General features: G+C 46.0%; 1 protein-coding gene across 3 annotated transcripts in view; it reads right to left on the bottom strand.

Moving 5' to 3' along the window:
- Slc6a4 (solute carrier family 6 member 4) overlaps window positions 1-18,226 on the bottom strand; it is a 33,222-nt gene extending 14,996 nt beyond the window's left edge. Inside the window, exons 1-7 of one of the 3 annotated variants that reach the window (XM_027924446.3) lie at window positions 18,148-18,226; window positions 10,531-10,583; window positions 5,844-6,094; window positions 4,804-5,259; window positions 2,190-2,324; window positions 1,532-1,751; window positions 313-451 (exon numbers count right to left, since the gene is read on the bottom strand). In XM_027924446.3, coding sequence (XP_027780247.1) covers window positions 313-451; window positions 1,532-1,751; window positions 2,190-2,324; window positions 4,804-5,146 — 837 coding nt within the window. In that variant the 5' untranslated portion in view covers window positions 5,147-5,259; window positions 5,844-6,094; window positions 10,531-10,583; window positions 18,148-18,226. The remainder of the gene's footprint in view (window positions 1-312; window positions 452-1,531; window positions 1,752-2,189; window positions 2,325-4,803; window positions 5,260-5,843; window positions 6,095-10,530; window positions 10,584-18,147) is intronic. The other 2 variants (XM_071603985.1, XM_071603984.1) reach the window with 2 other exon arrangements.
- Between the last annotated feature and the right edge of the window lie 1,317 nt (window positions 18,227-19,543).

Genomic DNA, 19,543 nt, shown 5'->3' with positions numbered 1-19,543 from the left:
CTGTAAAATGCGACAATGTCTAGCAGGAAATAGCCTGTGGAGATAAAAGCACTTACCATGGCCCATGGTGGACTTGCAGTAAATTATTGCCACTATTGGGCCATGGGTATATATATAATTGTTCTTAGGACTAGGCCATTTCTAGAATCTTCTAACAGATGTGATAGAAAAAGAACACCATGGAATGTAATAGGTGTTGAAAGAGACAGTGATCATCCCCTGACCAGTAGCTGTTCAGGCTACTGGGTTTTGAGTTTAAGACCCTGTAGGGCCCCTTTGCATGCATGTATAAGCAGCCAGAGTCCTTCTCACCTTGCCAGAAGTTTTGACACCTTTCCAGATGCTGAAGTAGATAATGGTGAAGATGAGCATGATGCAGAGGGCAAGCTGCCAGCTGATGCCCCCCAGGTCCTGGAGTCCCTTAGACCGGTGGATCTGCAAGACATGGCGCCTAGAATAAAAGAAAAAGTCTGTGTGAGTATCTAGACAGTGACAGGAGCTCCCAGTTGTGATACCTCTAAGAAGGTGCCCAAGAAAAATGGACACTACACTGAAAGACCAAGTGTTCACCAAGCCTCAGAAAGGACTGGGATGGGCCCTGCTGATCCTGAAGGAGCAAGCAACACAGTCAGCCAACAGTCCCTGGGAAGAGTTCTCAGCCCCAAGATAGACTTCCTGATTTCTCCTTTTGTGGCTGGGACCTAAACCTCTTTGACCAATATGCTTGACTTTTGGGTACCTGAGGATTTGTGTGTGTAGGTAGCAGGCCCCCTCCCTTACCCTGGGCAGTAGTTCTGTCTTTGGGCTGCCTGAAATTCCTACATTAAAATAATGCTATCTTTTCCAAGCATCATCTTCCAAAGGTTAGATCCTGTTTATGAAGTCGATGCATTAAACCAGAAACTATTTGAATAGTTTCAAACTACTGAAGATCCTGGTTGTTTTGCTTTCATGGCAATTGACTGAGGAGGAGGAGCCAGGAAGAAGGGTAGTTTTGGTGTAGGGGAGTGATTTTAGAAAGTGAAGGCAGGGATCAGCTTGGACATGTTAAATAGCCTGTCCTGACAATGGGAAAGGTAGGAGATGGCGCAGCAGGTGGGATCGTGCAACACTCAAAACAGAGTTTCCTTCGGGTGTGGTGGCACACGCCTATAATCCCAGCAGCTCAGAAGGCTGAGACAGGAGGATCATGAGTCCAAAGCCAGCCTCAGCTAAAGCAAGGCACTAAGCAACTCAGTGAGACACTGTCTCTAAATAAAATACAAAATAGGGCTGAGGATGTGGCTCAGTGGTTTAGTGCCCCTGAATTCAATCCCCGTTACTCCCCCCACTCCCTCCCAACAAAACAAAGTTTCCCAGCTTCAAATCCTGCCAGATTTGGGTTCTGCCATCCCCTTTCTAATTCTCTCCTCCACCCCTGACAGTTGGCCAGGAGATTGGTAAAGAGCCCTTGGCTCCTGCCTGCTTTCTAAGAAGCCAAGTCCCAGATGTGTGGCCTGCCTGAACAGACCATCCTCTCCCGCACGCTTACGTGTAAAATTCTTCAGCAGGGGATGTGGAATGGAGTGTCCAGGTGATATTGTCCTCTGAGAAATAGTTGGTGCAGTTGCCAGTGTTCCAGGAATTCTTGCAGCTGGTCCAGGGCAGCTGATCCGTGAAGGAGGAGATGAGGTAGTAGAGCGCCCAGGCCATGATGGTGTTGTAGTAGGAGGCAATGTAAAAGGCAATGATGCAGATGGCATAGCCGATCCCTGGGAAGTGGGTAAGAGAGGCCAAGTTCAAAGGGCAGCCCAACAGTAAAAGGCTGAGCTAGAGCACAAGAGTCCCACAGCCTGAGTGAGGGGTTAACATAGATACTGTCATCCATTTCATTCCCCAAGAACGCTGGGAACGACTGGGAAAGAGTGGCAGTGTAGCCATTTACTTGTATATGTGCAAGCTTTCATGTTTTTAAAGACGCATGTGAGCCCTGTTGATGTCCTAAATTTTTAAATTTCAGTTTACTTTTTAATTGCCATTTGTTCTGTTTCTTCTTAACAATTTCATAACACTTGAGCAGTCACAAACTTGATGACTCAAGTTGTTTCCCAGATATAGCTGAGACCTAAGTGTTTTTAGAAGCAAGTTCCCAGCTCCCACCCATTGATGAAAATGCCCCCACTGACCCATTCAGCAAACCCTTCAGTTACCTTTGAAAATTGGGCAGATTTTCCTCCATATAGAAATGCATCCATTTCGGTGGTACTGGCCCAGTGCAAGCTCCATGTAAAAGAGTGGAATTCCCCCGAAAATGGCCATGATGGTGTAGGGGAGAAGGAACGCCCCTGAAGCAGATGAAAGACAATTTCACTCCCTGACTACATCTGTCCTAGAACAATCCAATTGATCTGGACAAGAAGGCTCATGTTGAGGACCACAGAGCCACCCTGTGCTGAGTGACCTACACTGTCCTGCCCTGGTCTTGGTGCTTTGCCTGAAGTAATAATAGACAGAGCTGCACAGCTAAAAAGAAGTTTCAAGAGGAGGCTGAAAGAGTAAATGGAAAGAACACTGGGTTGGGAGTTGAAAAGGGCAGGCACTGGGAGCACCTCCACTTCTGGCTGCCTAGAGAAACCTGGGCCACTTCCCCTCTTTGAGCCCCAATGTTTTCCTCAATAAGATGACAGGGTTGAGGAGAGCTGAGGTTCCTAAACCCAGCCACACATCACAATCACCGGTGAGCTTAAAAACTCACCTCCAGATTTCAGGGCCCACCCAGATCTCCTGAAGCAGAATGTTTGGTGTGGGTGCAATGTATGATTGTTAAGCTCCTTGAATGATTCTGATGCAACCATTACAGGGTCCCTGGGTACAGACCACCTGTAATGAGCTATACAGATGCCATCATCAATGGTCACAAAACTAGAATTTTGTTCTTCTAAGTGTTTCCAGATACTTATTGATATTTGACTATATATCCATTAATTCCAGAATGATTTCTCACGAGCCATCTCTTGGGGGCCTGGCTGCAAGGGTAAGTTTTTCACAGAATAAGAAAACACAATATAAAAATAATGTTTTTGCATAATTAAGACATCTAGAAACAAAAATGTCCTTAATAATGCTTTTGGTCCTCACCTCATTTCAAAATTAAGAACAAATATGTGGCTATATTATGTCAATTAAAATAGAAGCTCTCCTTATCAAAGTTTGCCAATGTTTAAGATATCTGTAATAAATTTATTTTTTATTTATTTATTTTTTTAAATATTTATTTACATTTTAGTTTTCGGCAGACACAACATCTTTGTATATGGTGCTGAGGATCGAACCCGGGCAGCACCCATGCCAGAAGAGCGCGCTACCGCTTGAGCCACATCCCCAGCCCCTCTGCAATAAATGTATAAAAAAAAAGAAAAGAAAAAAAAAAAAAAAGAAAGCACAGAGCTATTGCATAACTATTGGTACTGATGTTTCCTTCATCTTAAGGCTGTTGGAAATGTTGGGGATTGTTCCCTTGCAGCTTGAGTTGTAGCACAAAGGGTGAGTCAGCTATGATTTTCCCTGATAACTTTCCCTTCTATAAAATGCTTTGCTCCTAGAAACCTTGAGGTCAGTGCAACTCAGAAGGGTCCCACATAACTTGCAATTACACTGGGTAAACCTGCCTTGAGAATAAAAAACCATGTTGTGTTTTCATGGTGGCCTTTGTCCAAAGGGTTTGCTTGATCAGCTTTAAAAGGAAATGTCACCAGTGACCCAGCCCCTTATCTAATGCTCAGGCTAAAGGTGAGTCTTTCCAAGGTAGAGATAAAGTGATTATGACTTCCGCTCCTCCCAGACCGAGCCCCTAAGCAGCTGCTTTTGCAGCTGCATGGACAAAAGTCCCTAAAAAATCTAGCAAATCTAGACTGCTTCATGTCAGGCCATGGAAGGAGTGAGGGTGACACAAATAAATTATCCCCAAGTCTTGTTTTAGCTGCCCTCCCAAATCTATTGCCAGAGCTCCTGTCAAACTAAATATTGATTGATTTGACACCCATTTTTGCATGTTGTTTTCCTATTCTGATAACAAACCCAATGCCTACATAGAGGCCCCATTCCTGTTCTCTCCCCGCCAGGTTCCCATGTCCACATCTAACTCAGCTACAATTTTTGATCATCTACAAGGTAATATCTGTGGATGCTTTAGAGTTACAAAGAGGAAGCAGATTTGGTCTCAGTCCTCAAAAATCTAACAATCTTATCGGAGACATAAGCATATCCATGCATGATTTGGAGTTGGCGATACTGTGGCTGGGTTCAGCCTTATACCCAGACTGGCAACTTAAGACTTTGGAGCTAAGTTGATGTCATTCTCTGACTTCACACAGGTCCCAAAGACCCAGGAGGATCTGAAGCCCTGCAGCAATCTCTCAATTTTTCCTGACGCAGATGTGACCCCTCCAGATACTTCCAAGAAGAACATGCCACAGAAGTAAAGAAACGGGACATAATGCTGCTGGCCATTCCCTCACTTTTGGCTTGGTCGGGGACGATGCTTGGACAATGCAGGATGAGGAGGCACATGGAACACTGATGATGCTAGAAACCTGTGAGGTCAGGTTTGGGAGAGCTCCTGCCCAAATCCTCAACCCAGAAAGCCTCAGACATGCTGATCTAAGTTTTTGGCTTACTAGAGATATGTCTTTTAGACTAGCATGAATGTCTAAGCAGCCATGTTCCCAGGCTCCTCTCAGTTACATGAAGCAGCTAAGACATGATTTATCATTTGGCCTCCTGTGAGGATCTACAGCCCACCCCGTTTGTGGCTGTGATACTGACCTCCTCCATTCTGGTAGCATATGTAGGGAAAACGCCAGACATTGCCCAGGTCCACAGCATAACCAATGACTGAGAGGAGGAAATCCATCTTCTTGCCCCAGGTCTCCCGTTCCCCCTGATGAACCTCTGCCATTAGGGTGGTGGTGGCAGCTGGCATAGAGTGAGGAGTATCATCTCCTGCGCTAGGGCTCGGAACTGCAGAGTACCCATTGGACCTTTGGCCAGACTCAGCTCTTTCCTCTGTGGTGGGGACACCCTTCTGCAACACTCCATTTTTCTGACAATCCTCTCCATCCTTACAGGCTGACAGCACCTTCTGAGAATTCAAGGGCGTGGTCTCCATTCTGCAGGTTAGTAAATAATCCTGCTGCCCATCTGCCAAGGACCGGAAGGAGTCTTGCTGTTTGGGTTTGTGGATCTCCTCAGAGCTTTATGGTGGCAGGTTTGAGAGCTCTGCTGGAAAGGCACAGAGAGAAAGGAGAGAAAAAATTAGGCCTTGTGCTTGTCTTTGGTATTAACGCACTGCATTTCTTACACATTAGAAAATGGGATTATAATGCACCAGTTAAATGTGAGCCTGCCTATTTGCTGTACAAGAGTCAATCAAATCAACTCCATTTTCCAACCTGTACAGGCAGCAAATCACAATCAAGAAACCTGAAAGGAAACAACAGAACAAATACAGCATATCACCATCCAGGCAGGGTGGCACACACCTGGAAGACCAGCAGCTTGGAGATTGAGGCAGGCAGATTTCAAGTGCAAAGCCAGCCTCAGCAACTTAGCTAGACCGTTTCACATAAAAAATAAAAAAGGGCTGGGGATGTGGGTCAGTGGTTTAGTGTGCCTTGGTTCAATCCCTGGTACAAAAAAAAAAAAAAAAAAAGAAGCATATCACTAATATTCACCCAGGCTCTACTTATGAAAAAGCACTTGCTTCACTTTGAGGGGCCAGAATTTCACCCCATAGTTTGTTTAGATATGATCTAAAAAGCCAAAGAGCAAAGGATAGAGGCTAAAGGCCACACTTAGTGAAATACCCCGAGATCCTTGGCTGCGGGCTTTTTCACTCTTCTTTTACCCAGGTCTGGAAAGCAGATCCTTGTGGCCTCTGGTGTTCAGTCCACAGTGCTTGGCTCTTCAGCCTTCCCATTATGCCTCTGCAGGTCTCACTAGGCTGTAATTAGCTCCACTGCTCACCATTCATCTTCTTGCTACCTACCCAGCAACTCTTGTGGCCAAGCCCCTAGTCACTCTGCAACAGTGACAGGGCAGGCAGGCTCCCTCTCACCTGGAGAGCCAGAGAGAAAAGCATGCAGTTCACTGAGGCTGGTGTGCCCCCATGGGGCCAGGGTAGCCTATGCCTTTTTTTTAGTTCCCGGGGCCAGGGTGCAGTGGAGGCAGCTCTGCTCTCCTCTGGACTGAGGTCTGAGATGGCCAACGTGGGTAGAAAGAAATCTGAGCCCTTTTGGACTTTACACCTATGACCTATTATAAAGTTGCAAGCAGCCAAGACCTCCCAGCTCACTTGGTTTCTTCTAGGCCTGAGCTTTCAAACTCTTGAAACAGATTGGAAGTTGAAACATGTTTCTCCTTAGATCATATCATACCTTTGTAGAAATGGACAGTAAGCACTATTCACATCTCTGCTGCAGAGATCCCACATCAACCTTCCAAATCCAACAGTGAGAAATGGGCTAGAGGCTAAAAATGGCAAGTGTATGTCTCCTACCTACCTATTTGGGGCTTTCTGTGACTCTGACTTATCTATACATACAAATGTGAAGATAAGATGAGCACAACTATAATCCCAGTAACTCGGAGGCTGAGACAGGAGGATTGCAAGTTTAAGGTCAGCCTCAGCCACTCAGCAAGGCCCTAAGCAACTAGCAAAACCCTGTCTCAAAATTAAAAAAAACAAAAACAAAACAAAAAACAGCTGCAGATATAGCTGCAGATGTAGCTCAGTAGTAAAGCTCCTGGGTTCAATCCCTGGTAAAAAAAAAAAAAAAAAAGACAAAAACAGTTGAAAATTAGAACACAAGGTAATAACTTCACAGTGATGACTATGGACATAAATATTGGCAAAGATTAGACATGAACACCAAGGGATGAAAGTAATTAGGGTTTTGTGTTCCTTGGTTTCTTTTTATTTGTAAAGTGGAAAATAAACATTTTAAAGGGATTTATTGTTACCAAAAATATCTAAAGCACTGAGAGATAAATCAGCTCTGTGTAGTGAGGGTGTGTGTGTGTGTGTGTGTGTGTGTGTGTAAAGTGGGTAAACGTTCTATCCTATCCAGCTGTTTGGCCCTTGCCTACCTACCACACCCCAGACTCAAGGGAGCAAACACCATGGAGGAGAATATAAACTTCTGACAGAGCAATCTAAATAAAACCTCATTCTAAGCCAGGTGTGGTGGTGGACACCTGTAATCTCAGCTACTCAGGAGGCTGAGGCAGAAGGTTCACAAGTTGGAGGCCAGCCTGGGTAATTTAGTGAGACTCTGTCTTAAAACAAAAAATGATGGGGAGGTGCTCAGTGGTAGATTGCTTACCTAGCATGAGCAGGCTCTGGGTTCCATCCCAACAACCACAACAAATTAAAAAAAAAAAGAAAGAAAGAAAACCTCATTGTGTTCATGCTGCTGAAGTCTCTCTCCACGTCCTTGGGACCTCAACTAAACCTGTTTTCTTCCTTTTTTCTTTCTTTCCTTTTGGAATTGAACCCAGGGCCTTGAACATGCTAGACACACTTTGTATCACTGAGCTAAATCACTAACCATACACTGTCTCATTCTCCCAGGCCAAGGGATTTTTTTTTTTTTTTTTTTTTTTTAAGAGAGCATTGATGAGATGTCAAGGTTTCTTAAATACATAGCTAAGTTAAACCTGAACTTGGCAGTCTTTGGTGGTGTTGAGAAGGCCTCTGTTCTCACTCTGGCCTACATCAGTGACATGTTTTCCACACTAAACATGGAAGAACCTGAAGACCCAATGGCAGGGATCAAGAGCTTCCCCACAGGTGGCCAGGTGGCACTCAGCTGACAGAGCCTGCCAGGCCTTGCTCTTTCTTCCTCCATCCCCTGAAGTTTTCTGTAGGAACTTCTTCCCACTTCAACACTGCCACTTTCCACCCATTTAAACCCGAGAGGGGAAACATGGTCCATCTCAGTCACAGCTGTGACTCATTACCTTCCCTCCTTCGCAGCCAAACCATTTGTTCTAGATTTCATTTATTTTCTCCCTCAGGGCATCCTGCAAGGAGGGTGGAAAACACTTGTGGGTTGGTGGATGGGGGTGAGAGCAATGTGTGTTTTCCAGGGTCCTCAGCCCCGTAAGGCATCTGATCTTGATTGCTTCACAACTCTGATGAGCAGCTCCTGGAAGAATAATACTCTCTCCTCTATTTGTTCTGAGCCAGTTTCCTGAAATACCCCGCAGCACTTTTTAACTTGGTAAAAATAAGAAAAATCATGCCTGTTAAGAGCATCCTTCAGACAACCCATGACTTTAGGCTGCCTGTCTCCAAACACTGGGCTCTCCCTGTTCAGCTTTGCTTTCTGGGGTTTTCCTACTGTGCTCCCATCCTTGATCACAGAATTTGGGATACAAAAAAAAGTGAGTCACTTGAAACCACCAAACAGGAAACACACATCTCCTTTTCTTCATTTCCCTTCTTCTCCCAGTTAAAGGAGACAAACTCCTAGTTGTGAATCTGGTGGGCCAGGAGCAGAGGACACGGGCCTGGGCCCCTGTCGACAGGCTCCTTCCTAGCTGTGTTGCCAGGACTCCTTTCCCAGTTTTGTGATTCTGCTGAACCCTCACGGGCCATTTCTACGCAGACCAGCAGATAACAATGGTTGAGAGCAGGCTGGCTCAGGTATTCAGAAGTACGAGTTGATAAGAAGGTTTCTGAATGCGCTCTTGAAAGCTTTCTTTTTTAAAAGATATTTTTATCCTGCTGGGTAGGAAGATGGCAAAGGAGGTCAGAATTATAACTGTGACCTCCTCCAGGTAGCTTTTGAGTTTCTCCAGGGCCAGAAAAAGCCCCCGAAGCTTTCCTTTGAAACTTGAATGGATACTATAGCCCCAGGCTGAAGCAGGGGACAGGCTGTGAATGGTGCATGAATACCCAAGGCAGTGTGGGACAGCAACCTGACCTTCTGCCAGGTTTCCACACCTGAGGTGTGCAGCTCCGTGGTGCAGTATACCCCAAGACAGTCATGATTAACTTTCTCTTCACACTCCAGCTTCCTCTTGGCTAATTCACTCTATTCCCTCCCACGAGTTTGTGGGGTGTGTGTGTGGGGGAGAATTGTTTCTATTCTATTTAAATTTGTGATCAAATCTCCATTCCTGTTTCCACACAACGGTCTCTGTAGCCAGGGGAACCAGTAACCGAAGGAGTAATTATGACGATTAGTCATAAAACCACCTAGCCCCTTGGAAATGCCCGTTGACTGTTTTTCTGTTGGACACTATAGAAATTTTGTACTTTGACTTCATGTGTCAAGAGCAAAGTGAATTCACATCTCAGGATACTGGATTTCCATTTTCCAAAACAAAACAAAACCCCAGCGTGAAGTATGGGTTGAACACTGAGATAAGATTAATTACAGGTCATCAAACCAAGTGGCAATTTGCATTCTCTATGCAGAGGGAGTCCAAAGTTCCCGAGGCATCCAAAGATGATAGGAATTACAGAGCTCTGATGCCTCCTGCGCAGTGAACACTGAACCTGGCCCCCTGCTGCGGAGAAGGAGTAACCCAACAAAGCCCTGCTGCTCGCCCACAGAACAGGCACAGTCCTGCCTTCATGGAATTCACAGTACAAGGCCAAATCTGGAAAGGCAGGCAGATTGCAGGACAAGCAAAGCAATGCCCTGGCCCATGCTTCCTCTAAGAGCTGTGGCGTGTGCCCTGTGGACATATCCCCATGCCTGCTGCAGCATGCTGAGATGCCCCATATTTCCAGCTCCAAAGCAGCCCTCAGGTTCAACTAATCTCCCAGGTGCTACCTTGAAGTTTCTGTCCCAAGACCTTGGAGTTTACTTGATTCGTCATCACAGGCTCCACTGGATAAAGCAGAGGCTGCATTTGTACCTGTCAGAGGGCTGCTGTCTCCAAGGTGTGTGGTATCACAGGTCACAAGTCATGGTGGCCCTTGGCTTGCCTTTCAAGCAAAATAGACTTGGGCTATCGATCAAGGGGTTTGAGAAAATCTGCTTGTGTTTTGGACATACAGGAAAGACATGAACTCTACTATCCCAGCCATCACCTCCTCCAGAGGATTCCTCATGAGAGTCAGTTTTATTTTTTATTTTTTGGAGAGGAATTAAATAGGGTAAAGTCCTCAGGGCTATTTGGGCCAGTTACCATGAGGAAAGAAAAATCTTTTCAGAACTTTCTCTGCCTGGCTGAGGAGAATATGGGAGCTCTGAGCTTGTCTGCACAGAGTGTCCAGTCTAGAGGACTAGTCGTCCATGATGGGTCTAGATCACTGAGAGGCTGGCCAAAAAGTACAACGGATTATTCAGACTTTCATAAAAAAGAAATGAATTTGGTATAAATGGGCATGAATAATTCTTTTCCAATGAGCATGAATAGCCAAGCCTAGATTAACTGACTTCCTGAGTCATTCAGTGATAGTTCTGTGTGTCCACAACCCAGAACTCTCCTTTCTGTTTCACAGATCTGCACTGAAATCCCAGATCCACCACTTACTGGTTGTGAGACTTTGGGTAGGTCACTTAATCTCTCTGAGCCTCCAGTTCATCCTGTTGGAAAGCAGATGGTTAATATTTGAACTTGGTCAGGACTGTTGTGGGGATTATAAAAGTATGATAAATGCTTAACTTAGCTTCTAGTACACGAAAGCATCAATAAACAACAGTGGGTCACTTCACTTCCACCACCACACACATGCTACCCATTCTACTTTCCACTTAACAGTCCAGTCAATTGGGCCTCACTGGTCCCTGCAGCTCCTGTCAATCAGGGGCTTAGGGTCACCTGGAAAACTTGAAAACAACACATCACTGGCCCACCGGCTTTTCTCCCAGAGACTGGTCTTGTTCTCAAGAGATCTGTGGGGTGCCAGGCATCTGCACTTACCTTTATTTATTTTTTGGGTACAAGGGGTTGAGCCCAGGGGTGCTTAAGCCACATCCCCACTAAGCCACATCCCCAGCTCTTTTTATATTTTGAGACAGGGCTTCACTAAGTTGCTGAGGCTGGCTTTGAATTTGCAATCCCCTGTCTCAGCCTCCTGAGCCGCTGGGATTATAGGCATGTGCCACTGCACCCAGCAAGCATCTGCACTTTTCACAAGTGCCTCAGCAGACTACTCAGGGTTCCATGAACCTTATAACACACCTTCTACACCCCCACCCAGCTTCCTCTGAGGCTTGGCTTCCTCCACGAAGCTTTCTCTTAACACCTCAGCCCAAGATGTCTCTCCTGATCCTGTATAATTTCTCATTTGCCACACAACGTTGATTAGCACTGTCACCAGTTATCCTTCTATGTATATTTGTTTTGTGTTCCCCTGGAAACAGGGGCCTGGGTCACACATCTTTGTGCCTGAAAGCCTGGCATTTGTGCAGCAGGGCTCTGCACAGGGACCCGTTCCTGGTTTTCTGAGCAGGATGCTCTTTGATGCCATAGACCTGAACTTTGGGCCAGGCACCACTCTTCCTCTTCCTGGGTCTATGTCAAATGTGGCCAGGTCCCATCCCAAGGGGCCCTGTGCCTCCCGCCTCCCCCATCAGGAGATGGGGAGATGATGGTGGAGAAGGGGGCCTGCCACAGCCATGACTTCACAGACTCAGGACTGGAAAAGACTGGCGCACGGAGGATAAAAGAATGAGCCAGGGCTGTTCTTTCAGACTTTGAACCGGCCAGGCACACCCAGCAACAGTCTGGATTCCAAATGTTCATTTGTGACTTGGTTCTTTGGCTCTTGGAATATACTTACTACCCACAGAAACCATTGTCAGAAACGGAGGCATCAAAAGCGAAAGCTGAAGGACACAGGATGAAGCCCCACCAAACAGCAGGGGAGGGGTGGCGATGAAATGGACAGAAGCATCTATTTATTACTCTTCTTTCTGGGTCTTGAGGAATATTAAATTTAAGGGCAAGGATGCAGAGAAACTATCAGATTCCTCGAAGGTGTCATCTAGGCCAGTTAAGGGCTTTAGAAATTGATGGCATGAATTTTTCTTATTCTATTTAACTTAAAAATTGTTGCAGAAAACAAAACTGCTTTTATTCTGTCTTGGTAACATATTTAAATGTGGACAAGACAGGGAAAGAGACAGGAAACTTAATGCAAAGTGATATGGTAAGATTAGGCATGTCACTTTTTTTCCCCTTCCCTTTTGCCATACTGGGAATGGAACCCAGGGCCTTGCTCATGCTAGGCAAATGCATGAGCTACACTCCCAGCCGTGACTTACATTATCAAAATTAAAAAAAGAATGTTTAGAAGGTGTAATTTGTGTAATTAATAGGAACATTTCCAAACACAGCTTTGTTTCTTCAATACAAGTATATTACACAACTAATTTTCTGGGCACTGTGGCACATGCCTGTAATCCCAGCAGGTGGGGAAGTTGAGGCAGGAGGATCACAAATCTGAGCCAGCCTGAGAAACTTAGACCACATTTCATGATAAAAAATAAAGGGGCTGGGTGGGTGGGGTGGCACTAGGGAAGTGGTTCAGCAGTAGAGTGTCTTTGGTTTCAATCCCCAGTACCAAAAACAAAATAAAAGGTAAGTGGTGAGGAGGAAAGGGAAACCAGGCACATTTCTTAGTCCTGCAGGGAGAAGGAAGTGGGGAGACAGAGGAGGGAAAGTGGCTGCTAGAGGAGGGGGAACTTCAGAATTGGGGTGACATGGAGACTCCATATGGCACCTCTTTAGCTATAAGGTGAGTGAAGATTTGTACGTCACTGCTAGAAAGTGCCTGTATTCTTAGGTCAAGAAATTCTGAAATGTAGTGGGTGCGAGGATGCACACCTTTAATCCCAGTGGCTCTGGAGGCTGAGGATCTTAAGTTCAAAGCCAGCTTCTGCAATTTAGGGAGACCCCGTCTCAAAATAAAATATGGTTAAGTGCCCTGGGTTCAATCTTTGGTATGCCCCCCCAAAAAAAAAATAAATAAATTCTGAATGTACAGTGAGTCGCATAGTTGGGGAATATTCATGGAAAAAAATCAGTTCTTTATTACACAGCATTGATCTGGTGGTTCCCACTGTGCACTCAAAGGAAGGCAAGAAATAATTCTGACGCCTAGCAGTTTACAATCTCAAATAGTAACCCCATAAACTCAAAAGGACACCATTGAGACAACAGGGGAAATTTGGCCTGTATATTCCATAACAGTTTTGTATGGATGTTTCCCTGGTATGATAATGGGGGTACGATTATTTAAGAGAGGTCCTTATTTTTAGGAGAGGCATGCGGTAAAGTAACTGGAAGTCTGTAAACTCTCAAATGTTCAGCAAAAATGCATATATACAAATATGGAAATTATATATAATTACATATTATAAATAACATGTCAAATTTTCTATTACATATGCGAAAATAGATATATGTATAATTAGAGCAACTGCCTGAACAACTGGTGAAACTGGATGATTTATCTGATTTTTTTGTTCAAAATTTCTTCAAATAAATAAGTGGGAGGAGAAATATAATTCTAGTGCCTGGACCAGTGCTGGAAACTCCCAGCGGTCCCACAGAATGGCTCCGCTCCTCTCCACTCTACTCCCTTCCCCTCCCCTCCCCTCCCAGCCTCTTGCCTCCTTTTCCCTCCACGCAGCTCTTTTCCTCCAAAACAAGAGAAAGAGCCAGATAATTTGATTAGCATTTTTAAGGCACTGGCTCCAGGACTAGTGGGGAGAGAGAAAAGAGTCCATGCCAGGAAAGGCAAGTTCTAGGCCTGTACCCTGAGAGCCACCGCCCAGTCACCTCCCTTCACCTTCAAGATCTTGCTGGCTCTCCCACTCTCTAATTATAGGCCTCTCCTTGGAAGGGAAAATTCCCTTAGAGGAAAGTCAGTCAGTTTATTTTATTCAGCAGGTCAGTAACAAAGGAAATAAAATGCTCTTTTTTTTTTTCCTTGACTATGCTCCAAAAGACCACACAAAAATGCTAGGTGGCAAAGACCCACTGATGGCCCTTCTGCAGGTGTCCACCAAACCTGTGGCTCTGGATTCTCCCAGAGCACCCAGCTGGCTCTTTCCTGAGCCACTGGGAAGTGCTCTTCCAGGTCACCACCTGGCCTGTCACAACTCTTCTTTTACCTCTGCCCTCCCTACCTCAAATGATTACATGAAGAACTGGCTCTCAGGAACCCAGGAGACCCTCCCTTTTGCCATCTGTCACTTGTCGTGCCTGGGGACCCTGGGACATCATCTCCATGTCTCCGTGTCTCTGGAGTGCATCTCTGGTTGTGCAGTCCAGGGGCTTCTGGGATTAATGGAGGTCTGTCCTGTTGTGAGTTTAAAAATCAAGGGCTTAAATACCCATTAACAAGTCCCCTTGGTCCAGGGGTGGGTGGGAGCTAGGGAGCTACTGCCAGGTTCCAGGGTAGCTGAAAGAAAGAAGAAAATAACAAGGGGGCCTACAGCCTCACACCTCACACCAGCCTTTATCTCCACTCATTTTGTCACCTTGTTAGGCGCAGGGCTGGGAAGACACTTGCTCAGTTTAAAAGCATGTTGTTGACATTTAGTAAATGAGCATTCATCTTTCCAGTCACCAGAAGCTAAAAAAAAGATGGGGAGGGGGAGTGTCAGGCTTAAGGGAATACCCTGCAGAGACATTACTCACGCAAGAGCATTTCTAAAGACAGTACAAGATCTCCAGATCTCTGCATAAATGACCTCTGGGATGCAGCCCAGCTGGGTGTGGTGGCATATGCCTGGAATCCCAGCTATTTGGGGGGGCTGAAGCAGGAGGATCACAAGTTTGAAGCAGGTCTGGGCAATTTAGCAAGACCCCATCTCCAAACAAATAAACAAAGGGCTAGGGACATGGCTCAGCGGTTAGAGCACCCCTGGGTACAATCCCCAGGACTTGGAGTGGGGGCAGCACACAGAGTAGAAAAATAACATGGCCCATGGCGGGTCTTGTGCCAACCCTAGATACACAGTATACCAAAAATGACTGTTTTCTTTTTGGCCATACAGGTGACATTAGGAAAGGACTCAAGTCATGACCACATCCTGTTGATTCAAAATGCCAAAATAAAAGGTTAGTTTCATGTATTTTCAACCTGACCTCTCCTAGAAAGATGTCAATTTTACTTCCTTAAGGTGCTCTTACCACTGGGAACACAGACAGTGACTCCCCATAAGAACAGGGGTAATCTGTATGTAGTACTTGCTTCAAGTATGAAGAGACAGAGGCTTTTATCAAATGTTGGTCTCCATACTCATGCCTGTGCCACCAAATACCGAAGACCTCAGAGAACTGTGACTGGTTGGTGACAGCTCAGGGATTGGGACAGAGAATGGGCACAATCCAAATCTGTGCACGTGGAGGCCATTTCTATGGCACTACGCCCTAGGCATCTTGCAAAGGGTTTTAGGGGAGTCTGGGAACTTGGACCCCTATTGGCTGGGCATGGTTGAGGCACAGTATTTAATTTCCACATGTCAGAGTATGACAAGTCTTTGCCTTCCTATCAAACCTGAGCAGATCTCCAGACATCCCTAACTAGATAGCAACATCTGGGTAGAGTCCAAGCCCTTGGGCACTCTTGTACCATTATTACAGCTCATATATTATAGCTCATATTTTGTTTTGTTTGTTCGTTCCTTCTTTTTTTGTGTGTGTGTGTGTGTGTGGTGCTGGGGATCCAACCCAGGGCTTTGTGCACACGAGACAAGCACTCTAGCAACTGAGCTACATCCCCAGCCCTTGTTTGTTCTTTATACTGGCGATTGAATTCCAGGGGCACTTTGCCCTTGAGCTACAACCCACCCTTCTTTCTTATTTTGAGGCAGGGTCTCCCTAAATTGCTGAAGCTGGCCTCAAACTTGGGATTCTCCTGCCTCAGCCTCGCTAAGTTTCTGGGATTACAGGTGTGTGTGCCTCTGAGCCAGACAGCTCACGTTTTCCTGAGCACAGAAATTATGACCACAGTTGCAGAATGAGTTGAAGCATATCATCACGCTACATAGGCACCCCCTGGTTCCTCCCTGCCATTTGCAGCTGAAGATCATGAGACCCAGAGGAGCTGGGTCTATTACTGGGAATAACTAAGGCTCCGGTTGCCTTCTCAACCAAAAATGACTGCATCATTTTCCCTTTGGCCATCCAGGCAACTTTAGGAAAGGAGTCAAGTCATGACCACATCCTGTTGATTCAAAATGCCAAAATAAAATGCAACTTTGCCTCAGGCAGTCCTGCTTTCTGTGCTCTCAAATTATTTGACAAGTATGAAGAAGTGGCTACTGCCACGAACTGGTTTAATTTCTTGGAATTACCTGTGTTTCTCTTTGGTGGATTCACTCAAGGTGTTTTGCAAGCCTGCCAGACAGAGCCCAACCCATGCTCCTAATCCCCTGGAGCCACAATCCTCATTCCAGTAACCCCACCCATTTGTGAAACCCTCCACATGCCTCTCCAGGTTTCATCAAAATGCTCAGATGTCCCTGAAAATCTCCCCAAGAGGAAATTTGGAGGCCGTGGAGATTCCATTACAACTTCAACATTATCTGTTCTCCCCACTCCTACATGTCCTATGTGTATTTCGTAAATAAGGAAACGGAAAAAAATGGGTTTGAATAGCTGGGCTGGTAGTTACATCTCTGAAATGTCCTGGGTGGATCACCAGAGTATTTCTGGGACTTTTGATTTAATGAGTAGTTTCAATCCGCTCGTAAATTCAGTGAAAAAAAAAAAAAAACCTACACCCAATCCAGCAAACCATTTTTTTTTTTCCTTTTTTCTCTCTCACAATAATCCAAAATCCCCACACATTGTGGTGATTCATCTAATGCATTTCAGAGGTGTAACTTCTAGCTCAGATATACAAACCCACTTCTTTTAGTGGAGCTCAGTGGTAGAGCATGTGGTTAACATGCAAGAGGTCCTGGATTCCTTCCCTGGCATTGCAAAAAAAATTTTTTAAAAAGGTACATTTTCACATGCTACAGAAAAACTTGCCTCTCTTCCATACTGAACAGTCATCTCCCCCCCCCCTCCTGTGAGACAAAAACCCCCGAGTCTTCAGGCAGCAGCATCTCCACACAATAGCAAGCTATGGGACAAAGAGTCAAAGCCATGTGTTTCCTTGCACTCCTACACTCCATGACACTATCACTGCCCCTAGCTCTCCTCCCTTTCACTAAACACAAATCCCAACGTTGTCATCTTAGACATTTTTTCTATGTAACTGAAGGCAAAACACATTAAATATTTGATCTCGTCTTACTATGATGAGAGCTAGCAGGCTCATAAATAATCCATTGACCTGGTTCATTTTTCTGGACAAAAAAATTGATTATAAAAATACATACACACGAGCTTTTGTAATGTCTCTTAGAAATCCTCTCCCTCTCCAATTCTTTAGAAACTCCAACTGGAAAAGGAACAATTCAATAAGAAAAGCCTCAGTGCAAAAGGAAATCTGCTCCTTAGCATTCGTCAGCTCCTGAGAGCCTTTTCAGAACAAATTTGAACGTACACATTCTTCAAGCAACTGATGGCTGTGCATTTTAGCCATGTAGATCAGCCCGTTGGAGTTTCGCATAAATTCTGAATGGCCTGTGAGTATCAGAGCCAGCAACCAGCTCTGCCAGCGAAACCAACCAAGCGCACGGAGACTCGGCCCACTTAAGTATCACTCAAAGATTTCTCTAGATATTTGGGCATTTGTGTCAACCAGAACTCTCCCTGCACAAACGCGTTTGCATAAAGCCACTTGCACGCGATGGCAGCAAAGTAAAGATCAAATATAAAACCACGGGTTAAAACTACAACTTTTCCCTATGCGCAGGACAGCACTTTGCTTTTTAAAGACCGTCTTTACCTGGTCTTCCAGCTTGAGCTCAAGCGCTCGCTGAGCCTCCGCAAGCAATAGACAAAGAAGCCCTCCAAAGCGCCTGCAGCCCACAGACGCGCTCCACGCTACCCTCTCCTCGGGTGTATCTGCGAGTGGCACTTGTCTTGGTTAGAATGGAGGGTGCGGGAGGCAGGCGCGCACCGCCCGGAGCGCCTCAGCAGGACCAGAGAGCTCAGCTGCACGACGGCTCCGCTCCAGGCAAGGGAGGGGTTCTGGAAAGAAACCAAGATCAGAGGCAAAAAGAAAAGCTGACCCACCTGCCGGCTGGGCGTGGGGAGGCTGGTACAGCGCTGGGGAGGCGGTGCGACCCTCGCGCCCTCGAGGCACCAGGGCAGCAGCTATGCCTGTGAGCAGCGGCGCCCGCGCCGCACTATTTGTACTCTCGGCCCCTCACATGGTCTGATCTCTAGATAGCCGCTGCCAAAGAGCTGTTTAAGAATTTTTTGCGTCACTTTGAAGCGAATAAACTTTATGTTTCACCGCAGCCGCAGCTGGGCGCTCCTCTTAGACAGAGGGAGAGTCTGGGGCGCCCATGCAACCCCAGCCGTGGGAGGGGACGGACATCCCCCCACCCATCACACTCACTCGCAGTGCCCTCAGCCGCGAGGGACCCGAGGGGGGCTGGTAGCGGGCAGAGCAGAGCGAAGGACTCGAGGTGTCTACTCTTGAATCTTGCGGGGCGTGGGGCTGCTCCACTTCTAAATCCTCCCAAAGTAGCGTCTAGGTTTTCTCTTAGAACGATTTTTCTTGACCACCAACTCTTCCCCATCATCCCCATCCCGACGAGTCCTGCCTCATTTCTTTTCCTAAGACTTCACGGCACTTGGCTCCACTGATGGGACGTGAGCTCAGCCAGGGGGGGCCTCCTCGTCTTAACTCCTCTGCAAACTCGGAGCCCCCTGCAGCTGCACGCAGTAAATACTTGCAGAATGAATGGAAGACGCTTTCCTTTCGTTAACCAGCTACAGCTCCAAGCAGTTTTCAAACAGAGCACACGGCTGATCTGCAGAAACGCCCATGGTTTTCGACAAGGATCAGGCTACTTCAATAGTTGAATTATCTCAAGGGTTTTAAGAGGAGACCCCCCCCCCCTTTAAAATGTTTTGGACACCTTTGTTATTTTATTTATTTATTTTTATGTGGCTCTAAGGATTGAACCCAGTGTGCCTCACATGTGCTAGGCAAGCCCTCTACCACTGAGTCACACCCCCAGCCTGAGCCCATTGTTTTTGAACCACATGCATATGTTGTTTTGCTAATTTAAAAAACTTACTGTTATCATATTAGTTTTTTGCTAAAATTATGTAAAAATTTTAAAGTACAGATGAAGTACTTGATTTGTGCAGAGATGTCATGGTTGGGACCAACCAATCAGCCTACCTCTCCCAATAGGAGGAGGCCAGGGGATACTGCAGTGAAATCAAAGCCAAAAACAAAGTAAAAATAACAAGTTTGCAGTTTCAAGAAAGCTGCAGCCCCTTGGCACATGGGGGGAACTAAACCCAGAAAGCCCAGAGCGCCCAGCTGAGCTGAACAGGCACCGGGAAGGACCAAGGACAACTGTCCGCAGGTGTGGTGAGCTCTGCAAGGAGAGGGATCAGCACAGGGTTTTGGTGCCACCTAGACACCAGGGAGGGGACTGCAAAGATTTGA

The sequence above is a fragment of the Marmota flaviventris genome, chromosome 17 (assembly GCF_047511675.1).
Source record: "Marmota flaviventris isolate mMarFla1 chromosome 17, mMarFla1.hap1, whole genome shotgun sequence".
NCBI classification, from domain to species: domain Eukaryota; kingdom Metazoa; phylum Chordata; class Mammalia; order Rodentia; family Sciuridae; genus Marmota; species Marmota flaviventris.
Note: the sequence above shows the minus strand (reverse complement) of the source record. Positions and strands in the feature narration are given on the sequence as shown.